The sequence below is a fragment of the Eulemur rufifrons genome, chromosome 16, assembly GCF_041146395.1.
Source record: "Eulemur rufifrons isolate Redbay chromosome 16, OSU_ERuf_1, whole genome shotgun sequence".
In the NCBI taxonomy this organism is placed as follows: Eukaryota; Metazoa; Chordata; class Mammalia; order Primates; family Lemuridae; genus Eulemur; species Eulemur rufifrons.
Window position 1 is genome coordinate 93,067,712 of NC_090998.1, and position 15,284 is coordinate 93,082,995.

At 49.0% G+C, this 15,284-nt stretch overlaps 1 protein-coding gene across 1 annotated transcript; it reads left to right on the forward strand.

Moving 5' to 3' along the window:
- Positions 1-23: 23 nt before the first annotated feature.
- RIBC2 (RIB43A domain with coiled-coils 2) lies at positions 24-14,549 on the forward strand. Its single transcript, XM_069491310.1, has 7 exons — positions 24-137; positions 1,072-1,153; positions 4,028-4,372; positions 7,241-7,359; positions 8,655-8,882; positions 13,266-13,432; positions 14,322-14,549. Exons 1-7 carry the CDS (start codon positions 24-26, stop codon positions 14,398-14,400), a joined length of 1,134 nt encoding a protein of 377 aa, XP_069347411.1. The 3' UTR covers positions 14,401-14,549.
- Positions 14,550-15,284: the final 735 nt, after the last annotated feature.

The window sequence follows — 15,284 nt, forward strand, 5'->3', positions numbered from 1 at the left end:
GTTTCCCGTCGGTTCCCAGAGCCATGGAGGTGGCGCTGCCCAAGGACCTGAAGCGGTCCACTAGCCTGGCCAAGAGGAGACACATGGAGCTGTGCAGGCAGGAGCGGGTCTTCAACGCCAGGAACCGGATCCTTGGGGTGAGGCCCAGGGTCCGAAAGGGAAGCGGCGGGGAGCGAGTGTGGAGGGGCGGAGGCGGGCGGCGGGGAGAGAGGAGGCGAACTTGTGGAATGAAACTTTTTTTTTTTTTTTTAATTTTTTTCTTCTCTTACCCCCGCCCCCATGGAATGAACCTTTTGACCCAGGCACAGCTGCGAGCTCCCCAGGGTGAGGGCATGGGGGTCGGGGAAGGAACAGTTCGACGTATTGACTTTGCCCAAGGTGGGAGAGACCTTAACAGGGCAAACAAGGTCCCCTCTCGCTTGACAGATGGGCACGTGGGGGCCCAGAGAGGAGGGCAGCTTGTCTGGAGTTAGTGGTGAAGCAGAGATTAGATTGTGGTTCTCCTCCCTCTGAACCAGGTTTTCTGCATTACCAGGAGTTCCTTCCTGTTCATTCATTTGACGGGTGCCGGTGGAATTGCTATTTTGTGCCAAGCCTGAGCCAGGTCGAGATGAGAAATAAGGCGGTCCCTGACCTTACAGAGCTCATGTCCCAGTGGAGGAGGCAGACATTAAAATATTAAAGTTAGATTAAAATGCACAGTATATTAAAATCGTATTAAAATGCAGTGGAATCAGTGCTGTGAGTGAGGGGAGCATTGGGGTGCCACGTGAGCACAGACTGGGGCTGAGGGCTGGGGGGAGAATCAGAGAAGGCTTCCCAGAGGAGGCGATGCCTAAGGAATATTTTGAGGATGAGTATTTGTTAACTAAGAGAAAGGGGGAGGAAAGGCAGGGTAAAGTTGAGAGCCAAAGAGTATAAACAAAAGCATCCAAATATGAAAGTCCTGATTGATATGTACCTAAGACAACCCTTTTACAGTGGAGCAAGTCCAAAAAGATAAGTAGGATTGTTATCTACTGAACAAAATTATCTGGCTCTAACCCTTCTCCCCTGATGTTACATTCCCAGGGAGACGTAGAAGCCTGGAATCTTCAGGTTCGTGACCAGAAGATAAAAGAAGCAACTGAAAAAGCTAGACATGAAACCTTTGGTGAGCATTTCCTGAATGCTTATCTGTTCATATAGGGCTGTGTGCCTTTAGACTCCAGTCTTTATGTAAAAAATGGTCATTTTCATGCTCTTCCTCCTTTTAAAGTTTCTTGTGCTCGATTAACTTAATGCGCTAATTCTTTTTCTCTTAAAAGAAAAACAGGTAGTGAAGTCTAATGTAGATGGCTGGAAATATATTTTTAGGATACATGTATGTTTTTCTCTATTTTCTTAAAAAACTGGGTAGGAAAAACCTTAAACACACACACACTCTCTCCCGCCCCCCCCCCCCAAAAAGTTCAAGGCCTTCTTGGAGGACAGCTGTTTACACTGATGACAGTCATGCCCAAGCTCACACCCTTGAAGAGATAGACATGATTCAAATAATGGTATTCTAGGTCTTATATCAAACTTTCAAGATAGAATTTATTTCCCCTATCATGTCCAACAATTTCAATAACTGTCAATTTCAGTTTTTTAAAGCACCATAAAGATTTTTAAAATAGAAAAAAAGCAGTATACAAAATTATAAATATAATAGGCTATCAATTAAGTTTTTAAAATATGCTTAGAAGAAGAAAGGAAATACATCAAAATGTTAGCAGTGGTGATATTGGAGTGATAGAATTATGAGTGAAGTTTATTTTCTCCTTTGTACTGTTCTGTATTTTCCAAAATTTTTACCTTTATTATTTTTAGTTATAAAGTAATTCAAACTTACAGAAGCAATGTGACAGACACATAATGTACCTATCACCAGACTATTATAGATGTTAACATGTTGCCAAACTGGATTCAGATACCTTAATAGTGCTTTTTGAGAATTGTGTTATATGTATAGCTAAAGCTCTCCCTTACCTCGTAGTTTTTCTTTTCCTTCCTCCTCAGGAGTATTTATCGTTCCCAAACATTTTATACTTATACTATTTACATATGTATCCATAACAATATAAACTATTTTTGTGTGTTTTTAAAACTTGCATAAATGGTATTCTATTGAATAGATCCTTCTTTTTTTTCTTGGTCTGGATTGATGCCTTTATTTCTTTATAACTTGGGCAATTAGTTGGATGATCATGTCACTCACCAAAATGGAAACCATAGGATGCGAGACTATTGGGAGGAGGGGGAGAGATGAGCTCAGTTGGGACATGATGAGTTTGAGGTTCATGTTTGACATTCAGGTGAAGTGATACAGTAAGCAGTTGGATATGTGGGTCTGGAGATCAAGAGAGAGATCCAGGCTAAACAGAAAAGATTTGAAAGTCATCAAGCACCATATATGGTAGTTAAAGCCATGGAAAAGTGGTTCTTAACCTGAGGAGTAAGGACCCCCAGGGGGGGTCTACCAGTTACTTCAGGATGTCCATGTAATCCTAAAATTATATGCAACATGCCCTCCCCTCAGAAGATTCCTGAATTTTATCACATTCTCCAGGAGTTCCATGATGCCAAAAAAAGGCTAAGAATAAGTGTGAAAAGAGAAAGTTCAGGCCGGGCGCATGGGCTCACGCCGCCTGTAATCCTAGCACTCTGGGAGGCTGAGGCGGGAGGATTGCTCAAGGTCAGGAGTTCAAGACCAGCCTGAGCAAGAATGAGACCCCATCTCTACTAAAAATAGAAAAAAATTAACTGGACAACTAAAAATATATAGAAAAAATTAACCAGGCATGGTGGCGCATGCCTGTAGTCCCAGCTACATGGGAGGCTGAGGCAGTAGGATTGCTTGAGCCCAGGAGTTTGAGGTTGCTGTGAGCTGGGCTGACGCCATGGTACTCTAGCCCAGGCAACAGAGTGAGACTCTGTCTCAAAAAAAAAAAAACAAAAAAAAAAAACACAGAAAGTTCAGGGAGAAACAGTGGGGCTCTCCAATATTTAAGAAATGGAAGAAGACTGATAAGGAAGGCCAGAAGGTTTGGAAGCAAACAAACTTTATGGAAAAGAGTCACGGAAGTTACAGTGTCAGGGCTAGGGGTCAGTAATCTTGTCTGTTCTCCGTTCTTGGTGGGCTGTTGGCTGAAGAATGACAGACACCAAAAGCAAAGTAAGTACGAAACAAGGTTCACTGAGGAGAGAAAGACAGGTTTACAGAGCGAGAGCAAGTTACATTCACCACAGACAATGAACGGACCCCTTGTCACAACAAAAAGACTGGTATCTTATTGAATAGATCCTTTTGCAACATACATTTTTCATTCAGTTTTATTTTTGAAATTAATCAGTGATCTACATATAGAGAATATTCATTTTAATTGTTTTATGGCATTTTGCTATATGAATTAACCATAATTTCTTTACCCATTCCCTTAATGATGGTGGTTTAGATTTTTTTCCCAGTTTTTTTTATCATTGCAAACACTGCCAAGATGACTGTCCATGCATTATGTCCCTAGCATACATGTGAGAGTGACCTACAGGTGAAGCTGGTGGGTCACAGGTAGGCATGTTTTCAGTTTTATGGGACATTTCCAAATTGCTTTGTTGTAAGTGTACCTAGTTACGTTCCCACAAGCAGTAAGTGAGAGATCTTGTTTCCCCACATCCTTACTAGTATGTGCTATTGTTAGCATTGTAAATATTTTGCCTCAAATTCATTGAATGTTTCCCATCTTGTAAGGTTGATCACCCTTTCACAAGTTATTGATCATTCAGTTTTGTTTATAGTGATTTGCCTACTCCTATCCTTTGCCCATTTTTTGGTTGGGTTTTTTTAATGAATTTGTAGGCACTCTTTGTATATTCTGGATACTGACCCTTTAATGGTTGTGTGACTTTTCTGGAGATTTGTATTACTCCTACAATTACTAAAAATTAGTTTTTAAAGTGGATTCAAGTTTATTTTTTTGTCTGAATCTTAAGCTTATGTCTCTTCCAGCTGCCGAAATGAGGCATAATGACAAAATCATGGTCATGTTAGAAGACCGGGAAAGGAAAGATAAGAAAAATCTCTGTAGAGCTATCAATGATTTCCGACAGAGCTTTCAGAAGCCAGAAACTCGCCGTGAATTTGATCTGTCTGACCCCCTGGCCCTTAAGAAAGATATTCCAGCCCGACAGTCAGATAATGATATTCGGAATACAGTATCAGGAATGCAGAAATTCATGGGGGAAGATTTAAACTTCTATGAGAGGAAGAAATTCCAAGAGGAGCAAAACAGAGAGTGGTCCTTTCAACAGCAAAGGGAATGGAGGAATGCCCGTGCTGTCCAAAAATGTGCAGGTAATGAAACAGAGTCAAATTGGTCTCAGTGTTCTCTTCAGCAAACCAACCTCTAATTTTTGTAGGTTTGTTTTTAAGTCCTAGTAATGTGCCTAGCCAGATGCTGCTTTGGTCATATGGGGAAAGAAGTCAGAGCCTGCACCCGAAGAGGGAAACACCTCCAATCCCATGTCAGTCATGCAGGAAACACTTTCTGAGCAGGTGTCTGTGTCAGGGCCCGAGCTGGGTGCTGGAGCACAGAGGTAACTACGAATGGGTCCCTGCCCTCAGTGTGTGCACAGTCTGCTGGGAAGATAAAAGGGAAATATGTAGGCCCCTCCGACTCTCCTGCGTGCTGTGGGAGAAGTTCCTACAGGGTACTCTGGGGGCGTAGTCACAGGCATGGTGGTCACACGTCCTCACCAGGACTCCCCAGGGAACCTCTTGGGCAAAGGCTCTGAGGCATGAAGCGGCCTCTCTCTGCGAGGGACCTGCAGAAGACCCAATCAACCCTACTTTCACTAAAGCCGTTGGTATTCTGCTCTACCAGTTCTTCCCGCACATACTCTCAGCACCATTTGAGCCTCCTGGCCACTTCCTGTGCCAGGAAGACACAGCAGTAAAGACCACAGCATCCCTGTTCTCAGGGGGCATATCAGCGAGTGACAGGATGATGATTAGCTGCGATGACAAAACAGGGAGCTGGGACAGAGCAAGGCACTCTGTCCCCTTGAGCCCCTCCTCTCTGCTTGCTAATTTGCAGTCTCCTTGATCAGCTCATCCTCCTCCCAGACTCCTCTTCTCTCACTCTACTCTCCATGAGTGACATCTCCCCAAATCATCATCTCCCATTCTCTCTGAACCACCCCTACCAGGCTTTTGCCTTCCTCCCTCCACTGGAACTGCCCTGGCCAACCTCCCCAGTCCCCTCCAATGTGCCCAATCCAAGGTCAGTTTTTGATCTCCATCCGGACCTATCAGCAACATGAGACAGTTGATCACCTCCTCCTCCTTGAAATACTCATGTGATTTGTCTTCCAGGACATCACTCTCGTGCTGGTTCTCTTCCTGCCCAGTCCTTTGTTGGTTTCTCCCCATCTTCTGAACTTCTAGATGTTGTGTACCAGTGCTCTCTGGGCTCTCCTCTCTCAGTTAAACTCATCCCTGGGTGATCTCATCTAGTCTCAGGCTTTAAATACCACCTACAGGCCATCATTTCCCAAGTGTATATGTCCAGCCTGGCCTCTTCCCTGAATCCAGACTCACAAATCCATCTAATTGCTCTTAGTGGCTGATACACATGTCAAAGTCAGTGCAAGTGCAGTAACATCCTGCTCTTCCCCTCAACTACCTAAGTCAGGTGTCCCCAGCATTTTCTCTCTCAGTCTCCCATCCTTTCTTCTATGGCACTATCACAGTTTGGATTAACACATTTATTTTGGGGTTCATGTGTTTCCTGTTATCTCATCTAGACAGCAAGTTCCAGGAAGGCACAAAAAACCTTTTATGTTTTATTCACCGTTATGTACTGCGTTCCCAGCAAAGTGGGTGGCTCATGCCAGGCTCTTAATGGCTGTTTGTTGAATGAATGAATGAACAAATGAAGGATGAGAGGTGAGGCTCATGGCGCACAGAGGCCAGAAATTCTAGGCTAAGGAGTTTGGTCTTTGTTTTTGGAGGTAATGAGGAGACCCACAGGGCACAAATACCAATAAAGAAACTTCCTTTTTTCTCCCCCCCCTTTTTGTTTTCCCTTTTTTTTTTTCTTCTTTATTTTTTTTCTTTCATTTTTTTTCCCCGTAGCTCTTCTTTCTCTGGGAATGAAGAAATTTCTGGGCCGGGCGCGGTGGCTCACGCCTGTAATCCTAGCACTCTGGGAGGCCGAGGTGGGCGGATCGTTTGAGCTCAGGAGTTCGAGACCAGCCTGAGCAAGAGCGAGACCCCATCTCTACTAAAAATAGAAAAAGAAATTATATGGACAACTAAAAATATATATAGAAAAAAATTAGCCGGGCATGGTGGTGCATGCCTGTAGTCCCAGCTACTCGGGAGGCTGAGGCAGTAGGATCGCTTGAGCCCAGGAGTTTGAGGTTGCTGTGAGCTAGGCTAACGCCAGGGCACTCACTCTAGCCTGGGCAACAGAGTGAGACTCTGTCTCAAAAAAAAAAAAAAAAAAAAAAAGAAATTTCTGATCAATGCCTTTTTAAAAAAATGTAACAACCCTGCCAAGCAGGTGTTGTCCTGCCTCCATAAGGACATGGAGGCTCAGAGAGGTTAACAGTTGAGGTTAACAGCGCTAGGACATGTCTGGGCTGGAGATGTGAACCAGCTCTGTTTGACTCCAAATCTTTACATTTTGCTGTTTGGACCTTCCACTTTGACGCCGCCGCCGCCGCCGCCGCCGCCGCCGCCTCCTCCTCCTCCTCTGCCTTCCCCTATTGGCCTGGCAAAGTCCTATTGCCACACTACAAATATCTGTTACCTGGCATCCCTTCTTCCATGGAGGTCTGTCTGGTTTCTACACCTCCTTTTTCTGGGCTTCCCCATTCCTTGCCCACTATAAGGCTGTAGCTGCCTCCTGACAGAACAGGGATAGCAAGGAGCGCACCTCAGCCCATCCTGGGACCACAACAGACATCACCAACCCACAGTACTGATCGCTAGCACTCATTGAGTGCCAAGCACCTGTCTAGGAGCTTGAATCTGCGCATCCAGGGCTCCCTGTAGCCTGGGAGGCAGGTCCTATAGCCGTCGTTCCTGCCCTTGTTCTCCTGGCTGAGGACGTGGTGAGAGGTGAAGGCAGAGCAACCACACCGCAGGGTGCTCTGCACGCCTGGGAAGGCGCTCCTGGTGGGCAAGTCGGTCTGATTGCATCTTGCCTCCTTTCAGAGGACCTCTACACAGAGACAAGGCTGCAGTTTGATGAAACAGCCAGACACCTACAGCAGCTGGAAAGTGCCACCAAAAAGGCAGTTTGTGCAGCTGTGAAAGAGTTCAACAAGAACCAGGTATATGTACCCCCAGCTCAGTGTCTGGAGGGGAGGACGAGCACACGGCAGTGTCCTGGGGCTCCCTGGCCTCCCTGGGATCCCAGTCTCAGCCTGCTCACTCGGTCACACCACCAACCCTGACAGAGCCCAACAAGAGCTGCTGAGCCCAGTTACGAGATGATAACACTCAGTCCCCATCCTTAGTTCTGAATCCAGGAGCCATGCAAGCTGGGGAGGTCACTTCACCTTTCTAAACCTCAGTTTCTTCTTTAACATGAGGACAGTAACATCTGCCTAGACTGGTACCCCCAGCACTGCTCTGATGCCTGACACTGGTTGTAGTTCTTTACCACCACTCAGAGCTCCTCTTTGCCACGAAGAGGTACACAGCCACCCATTAATGGGAGTAGTGATGATGATGTTGATGATGATGCTTAGCTCAGACTTTGGTGTCCCCTGACAGCTGCCTCCTGCTCTCTAAACTCTGGCCCACTTCCTCCAACACAGTCTCCTCCCCTCCAACCTGATGCTAAATTTGTTTTAAGTTCTCTATTCCTTTTGGAAATTATACCCCACCCCTCAAGGTTTTGTTTTCAAATGCAACTATATTTCCTGGATGGGCAGGGGCTTGGCCTGGATTCGTTTATCAGATTAGCTTGTCACCTAGAACTGTAATCTCCAAAGAAGGCTGGCTGTGCAAGATGATCCACAGAAGAAAACATTAGAACTTTGCAGCACATTTATTTTTAGCCTCATCACTTTTGATTGCTGTGTTTGTGTGTAATTGGTAAAGCACGTGTTCTATATATAGTATAGTAGTACCACATTGTGAACTATATATATTGGAGGCACAAGCTCAAAAATGTTCTACTAATGAGGGTATGCAATCAAAAATCCTGGAGAGGCTGGACTGGAGACTAGAGAACGTTGCTTTTCAAACTGCAGGGAGAGGAATGAGGAGGGCAAACTGCCAGCGATGGCAAGGACCAAAGGGCAAAACAAGACACCCAGAGTCATTAGCCCAGGGAGGCAGCTCCCTGCTTTGGCACGTTGGGACAAAGACCCGGGCTCTTATGCACACACCCAACAGGTGGTGATGCCCTCAGCCTGGCCCCCCACCCAGCAGTGCTCAGGCAGCCAGGGGTCCAAGAATACTCCTACATCCGTGCTTGACAAGTCTAACCTCACTCCCAGACTCCGGCTGCCTTTAGCACATCCTTCCCCCAAGGGCCCCAGTGAAATTAGCTGCAGATTTTCTCCAGAATCCCCTGGAGTCACTCAGAGTATCTTCCTTAATGTGTTCCCCTGCTTAGGCCATGGAGTCAGCGGAAAGGAAAAACCAAGAAAAAAAGCAAGAACAGGAGGACAACCTGGCTGAGATCTCCAGCCTCCTGCATGGGGACCTGCTCTCCGAGAACCCACAGCAGGCAGCCAGCTCCTTTGGGCCCCACCGTGTGGTCCCTGACCGCTGGAAGGGAATGACCCAGGAGCAGCTTGAGCAGATCCGCCTGGTTCAGAAACAGCAAGTCCAGGAGAAGCTGGTGCGTGTCCCGCCCCTCCTAACAGAGCCCAGAGACCGGGCCTCTGTGCTGCCCCTGCCTTCCAGGCACAGATCTAGTTACAGCAGCTGTTGCACTCTGCCCTAGGAGCGGCCCTCAAGGAGTTTTCATTCTAGTGGGGGGCAGATGTCAAGAGCCAGATATTAATAATCACATATGCTAGGATGTGGCCTCGGGTGAGGGGTGCTGAGTAAGAAGGGCTGGAAGACTGGGTAAAGGGAATGGAGAGTGCTGGGCATGAGGAGGGTGGTCGGGAGCTGAGAGGTGAGCTTGAAGCAAAGACCTGAAGAGGGGAGGGAGCCAGCCGTGCAGATGTCTGGGGGAAGGATGACCAGACCAGATGGGTGAACTGCCAGGGCAAAGGCCTTGAGGCAGGGCCATGCGTGCCTTTTCAGAGAAGGGCCTGGGCTGGAGCAGAGGGAGGGGAAGGCAGGAGCCAAGGGAGGTTCAGGGGCAGGTCCTGGCAGGGCCCTGGGGAAGGCCTTGGTTTTTCTGTGACTGAGATGGGAACTCAGGAGGGCTTGGGACAGAGAAATGATGAGGTCTGACTTAGATTTAACAGGATCCCACTGTGTCAAGGGTAGACTCTGGGGGGTGGGGGAAGGCGGGAGGGAGAGAGATCTCTGGGGCCTGTTGTAGTGGTTGAGTTAAGGGACTGCTGGCTGGGGCCACAGTGCGGGCAGCAGGGTGCTGAGGAGTGATCAGATTCTGGATCTATTTTGAAAGTAGAGCAGACAGGATTGGTTAAAGGGTCGGGTGTGGTGTATGAAAGAAACAAAAGAGGGAAGGATGACTCCAGGCCTTTTGGTATGAGCAACTATAAGGATAGGATTGGCATTCACAGAGATGGGGCAGATAGTGGCAAGTTGGTAGGGGATGTAAGCACAGTACAATTTTAGATATGCTAAGTGTGCAATGTCCGTTAGATATCTGTATCTGTTAGGATTAAGTTTGCCTGAACATGGTACAAAACCACAAATAACAGCATCTTAAACAAAATATTATACAACTTCATCTCTTGCATGTAGACTAAATCCTTAAGAAAAAAATCTAGGGCTGGCCTGGCAGCTCTATAATCATTGACTAATGTCCTGCCATCCTTGGCACCTGGCTTGCACCTCTTAGTGCACACTGGCTGCTTGAGTGCCAGCCATCACATGCATGTGCCAGCTACCAGGAAAGAGGACTGGGGAGAGCACTCTAAGGAGACATCCATTTCACTGGACAACACTTAGTCACATGGTTACCCCCAACTGTAAAGACAGCTGGGAAATGTGGTGCTTATTCCAGGCAGTGAAGTGCCGATGATTCTTTTGTTAAAGATGAAGGAAAAATGGCTACTGGGAGACAAGTAGTATTTTCCACCACAATCTCCAAGTAAGCCCATTAGGCAGCTGGATGTAACCTGGGTTAGAACAAGGTCTAGGACGGAAGCATAAATGTGGGGGTTGTCACCTACAGAGAAGATTTAAAGCAGCGAGCCTGAGTGAGATCATGCAGAGAGTGAGTGTAGACAGAGTGGAGAGATCTGAGGACTGAGTCCTGCGCCACCCACCCATCTATAAAGAGCAAAGGGGCTAAGACGGAGCAGGGGGCAGACACAAGCTGTGGTGTCCTGGAGGCCCAGTGAGGGGAAGTGTTTGGGAAGGAAAGAGAGGGAAACCCCTGGGTCAAACCCCTCTGCCAGGCTGCAGGCCGAACACGGGATCCAGCACCAGGGCAGTCAGCAGGGGCCCTGTCAGCGATGGGGCTGATAGCCTGTCTGACGGGCTCGACAGAGAGCAGGCAGGAAAGAAGAAGAGATGGCAAATGCAGACGACACTTCCTTGGCGTCTGCTGTACGGGGTGCAGAGAAATGGGGGGTAGCTGCTGGGGGAGGTGGGGCCAAGGGAAAGCTCTTATTCGTGCTTGGCTGTAGAAGTAACGGCATACTTCTCAGTCAGTGGAAATTGATGGCCGAGGAGAGGCTTGCTGGAGCCACGTCACTGGGGTGGCAGGAGAGCAAGGGACTGGAGCCTAACTGAAGGTTTGGTGTGGACAGGACCTCAGAGCCACCATCCGAGGCCACAGGTTGGGCGGGGGAGGCATGAGCACAGTCACAGGAAGAGGTGGCAGGTGGGAGCTTGTGGAGCTTCTCTTCCGGAGCCCCTGTTTCCTGGTGAAATAGGAAGCAAGGTCTGCAACTAAGTGGGGTCAGGTCTGGAGATTTAGGACAGAGAACCAAGTGCTAAATGGTCATCTCAGCTGGAATGGGAACAGCCCAGGGGAAGGGGGCAGGATGGCTAGGCAGTGCCAAGGGCCTACTGGGGCTCATGGTCATAACTTTGAAGTGACCCTAGTAGGCACCATGGTGTTCCATGGCCACGCTCAGCTGGAAGGAGAGTTGGGATTGATCGAGGTCAGGGCTTGCCTGGCATGTCTGACCAAGTGAGAGGCTCAGGTCGCCGAGGGTGTCAGTCAGGGACAACCTGCCATAGATGCTGAGCTGAGGATACAGGGAGGGAGGAAGAGAGGGGGGTCAGAGGGGTGGCAAAATCATTGGAATCAGGGTCCTAGAGAGAGCGGAACAGGCAGGTCAGAGTGGTGGCACTTGGGGTGAGACTAGGGAGGGGTGGCATTATTGGTGATGACAGGTGAGGGTGGATGGTCCCAAAGGGGGGATCTCCGGACCAGCAGCATCGGCTGGGTGGGGCCTGCAGTCTGTGGTTTAGCAGGCCCCCAGGGGAATTCTTAGGTTCCAGAGCCACTGGAGGGTTGCTGGGGATGAAAAGATGAAAAGTCAAGACTCTGTCTTTGGAGAGGACGTGGGAGAGCTGAGGAGCCAGGGACAGGAGAGGGCCTCCTGTGTGCCGAAATCACTGGGAATCCTGGCAGGCAAGATTTGGAGAGGTTTTCAAACCTGCAAAGAATGTTCAGTGACTGCCAGGTTGGGGTAGTGGGTGCTACAGTCAGCGTGAGCTTCCACACTGGCGGGTACAGGGAGGAGGTGGGAAACTGGCAGTGGCCTGGGCCGGGGCGTGAGGAGCAGGTGGGACAGCACGCCCTCCTGCTCACCTCCTGGCCAGAGGGTGGGAGAGGAAACAGCCCTCGTTGCCAGCAGAGTGCAGGGAAGCTCGGGCCGAGGAAACCGGGGGGTGTGGGGCCCAGAAGGAGCCCGAGGTGGAAAGAGCTGAGACTGGAATCCGGGTACAGGGGCGGCTCTGTCCTTCACTCCTCAGTTCAGCCCAAGCTATCTGGCACAAAAGGTCAGCCATCCGTGCTGAAAGCAGCATTTTTGTTTAGTTTTCAATCTTTGTAGGAAATTAAGAAGACAAAAGCACAAAGGGAAAACAACACATTAAATCTCCCCCTCAAAAATAACTGCCCTGCCATGCCCTTCAGTGTCCTTTCTTCCCACCTCCTTTTCTTGTGTGTGGAGGTAGGTTGGAACACTGAGGTCATGCAGAGAGTATTGGGCTGTCTGCTTTGCTCTTAGTCCGTGGGAGTGTGTCCTGTGTCATTCCGTATTCATGACCAAGCAGCTTGCGTGATGACCCAAGGCTCTGCGAGCAGCCTCACTTTACAGGTGGGGGCGGTGAGGTTCAACAGGAGCCAGGTGACAGGCCTCACAGGTGGCACAGCTGGGCACCAGCCTGCCTTTCAGTCCTGGGTAGGGGCTGACCCAGGCCTGTGGGGCCACTGGATGCTCTACCCCTGCTCATCTGGTGGGAGCAGGCTCTGCCCCAAAACCCCAGGAAGGGGGCGGAGGGGACTTATCTTCCGCCCTGACCCACCAAGCTGGCTGCTTTTTGCCCATTAGGGAGAAGGGGCACTGATAAAGTAATCCACATGGGGGCGTGGGGGGGCGGGCACGACTCCCTCCCCCTGGTCTAGTCCAGTTTCCTCTTCTAGGGCTCCATGGTTTTCATAAAGCCACCTGGAGGGCAGTGAGGAATGAGCTGAAATGCAGAAATTCAGGGGCCAGGCTGCCCCTCCCCTCAGGATTGTGACCTTATTGTCACTGGGTGGAGCTGTGGTATCAGCAAGTTCTAGTTCAGCCAGGTGGAGCAGTACGCAGTGCCCGTGGAGCTGGGATCTGACCGCTGACCAAGCAGGGGAACCCTCCTGAGGGTCCAAGGAGGAAAGACCCAGGGCTCAGGCCTGCACATGGGTACCTGGGGCTGGGGCCACTGTTGGAATTGAGCCCCCACTGTCTCTTCAGAAGTAAGAGGATGGCCCACAGCTCTGAGGGTGGGGAACAGCTGGACCACATGGAATGAGGGCTTCCTGCATGACACTGGTCTCTGAGCCTCAGTTTCCGCATCTGTAAAATGAGAGGTGGGGCTCTTTGGCTCGGGAAAAGTGAGTCACCTTTCTTCCCTCCAGAGGCTCCAGGAGGAAGAGTACCAGCGAGACATGGACTGGGACCGGCGGCGGATCCAGGGGGCCCGCGCCACCCTGCTGTTTGAGAGGCAGCAGCAGCGCCAGCAGCGAGACCTGCGCAGGGCTCTGGACAGCAGCAACCTCAGCCTGGCCAGGGAGCAGTGCTTGCAGTGAGTGCCTCGTGGGCGGCCGGGCGGGGGAGCTGGGGCTGTGGGGTCAAGGTTGGGGAACAGACGCCACCCTTCCTGGGATGGTCCTCACCTGAGCACCGGGGACCTCAAGTAGGTTCAGACGCGGGTTGACAGACCCACAGGTCACTGCTGCACAAGCGGGGTGTGCTCACAGAGAGCACCGGGAGCCCCAGGGAAGGGCTCTGAGTCACTGGGGCAGTTGGCCTGGGGGAGTTGGGAAGGGGAAGGCTTCTGGGGGGAGGCTTCGGGCTGAGACCACTGCAGGGAAGCCTGTTCGGAAGGAGAGGCTCCAGGGCTGCCCAGAATAAGCCTGAGTCTCTGGATTACAGACAGGACCCCTAGAGTAGTTCAGAGTTCCAGCTACAAGAAATGTGGATAAATGAGGGAGCTTGCAACTGAAAACCACAGTATTTACTTCTCTATTTCTCAAGCTCTTGGCTTGGACTCAGAAGGAACTCAGGGGTGTCTTCTCCAATCAGAGGTCTGATTACTGGTGAGCCCATCTGTTGTCCTCACCTCTGCTGGGGGCTTCAAAGGAGCATTAAAAGATGATCTGACTAATCAAATGGGATGAGCAAAGCATCTTTACAGTCACACCTGTGGAGATTTAATTTTACGATATCCCCAAGTTTCACTGGTGCCAATCCCTATTCTAACTGCAGTGTGATTGTCAAATGACCCTCACTGCTGAGAAGCAGTTGAGGTGGATCTTTTTTTTTGAGCTCATTAGAGTTGCTATGTATTCTGTATCTTGGGGATAATACACTAATAAAAAGTTTGTGGGCTTTTTTTAAAAAAAAAAAAAAAGTAGAGTATTCTCAAAGTACACATATTTACTAATCTTTTTTTTCTCCTTTTGTTTTATCAGGAAAAAATACATAAATGAAGTCTGTACAAATCAACCCACAGGAGATTATTTCACACAATTTAATACAATAAGTCGATAATGAAAAAAACATCCTCATTCCCCGCATTTGTGTATAAAGTACAGCAACCTTAAAGAGTCACATTTATTTTTTCAAAAAGTATACTCCTTGGTCCAGAAGTACCCTTCAACTTGAATTGTCTACTGTGGACAAAACATTTACCAAAGCTCTCCTTTGTGTTTCTGGAAGACACATTAGTTTATGTTCAACTCAGCTCAGCAGAGGTCTCAAGTGCAGCTCTGGGTGCTGTGGGTACAGGGAAGGAGCAGACATGGGCTTGTTCAGGAACATTCTAGAGAGAAATGGTATTTGAGGTGTTCTTGTGTATTTACTTAAACTCGAGGTTCAACTGCTGTAACAGCTACTGCTTACATGTGTTAACTATGTGCAAGGCATCATTCCTAACACTTCGTGTAGAATTAACTAATTTGATCCTCACGACAGCTGGTGGTGGGTGTTTTTACCACTTACGTTTCCTAGTTGAAGAACCTGAGCTACAGACACATTAAATGACTTGGCAAGATCACACTGCTAGGAAGCGGCAGAGCTTGGGGTTGAACCCAGGGAGTCTGGCTCTCAGCCACTCCACTGGAATGGCTCATGGTAACAGAGACCCAAAACAGCAGTGGCTTCGATAAAGTGGAAGTTTATTTCTTGCTCTCATAAAAGTCCAAGCCGATATGGTCACCCAGGCTCCCTCCAGCTTGTTGCTCTGCCCTCCCCCTCCCCACACACAGCTCCCATCCTGTGGTCCAAGGTGCCAGCTCCCGCCATCATGCCACACTCTGGCCAGGAAGAAGAGGGAAAAAGGAGGGGGTGGTGGGTGGCGTGCTACTTCTCTTTAAGGACATGACATAGAAATTGTACATTTCACCTCTGCTTATATCCTACAGGCCAGAATTTAG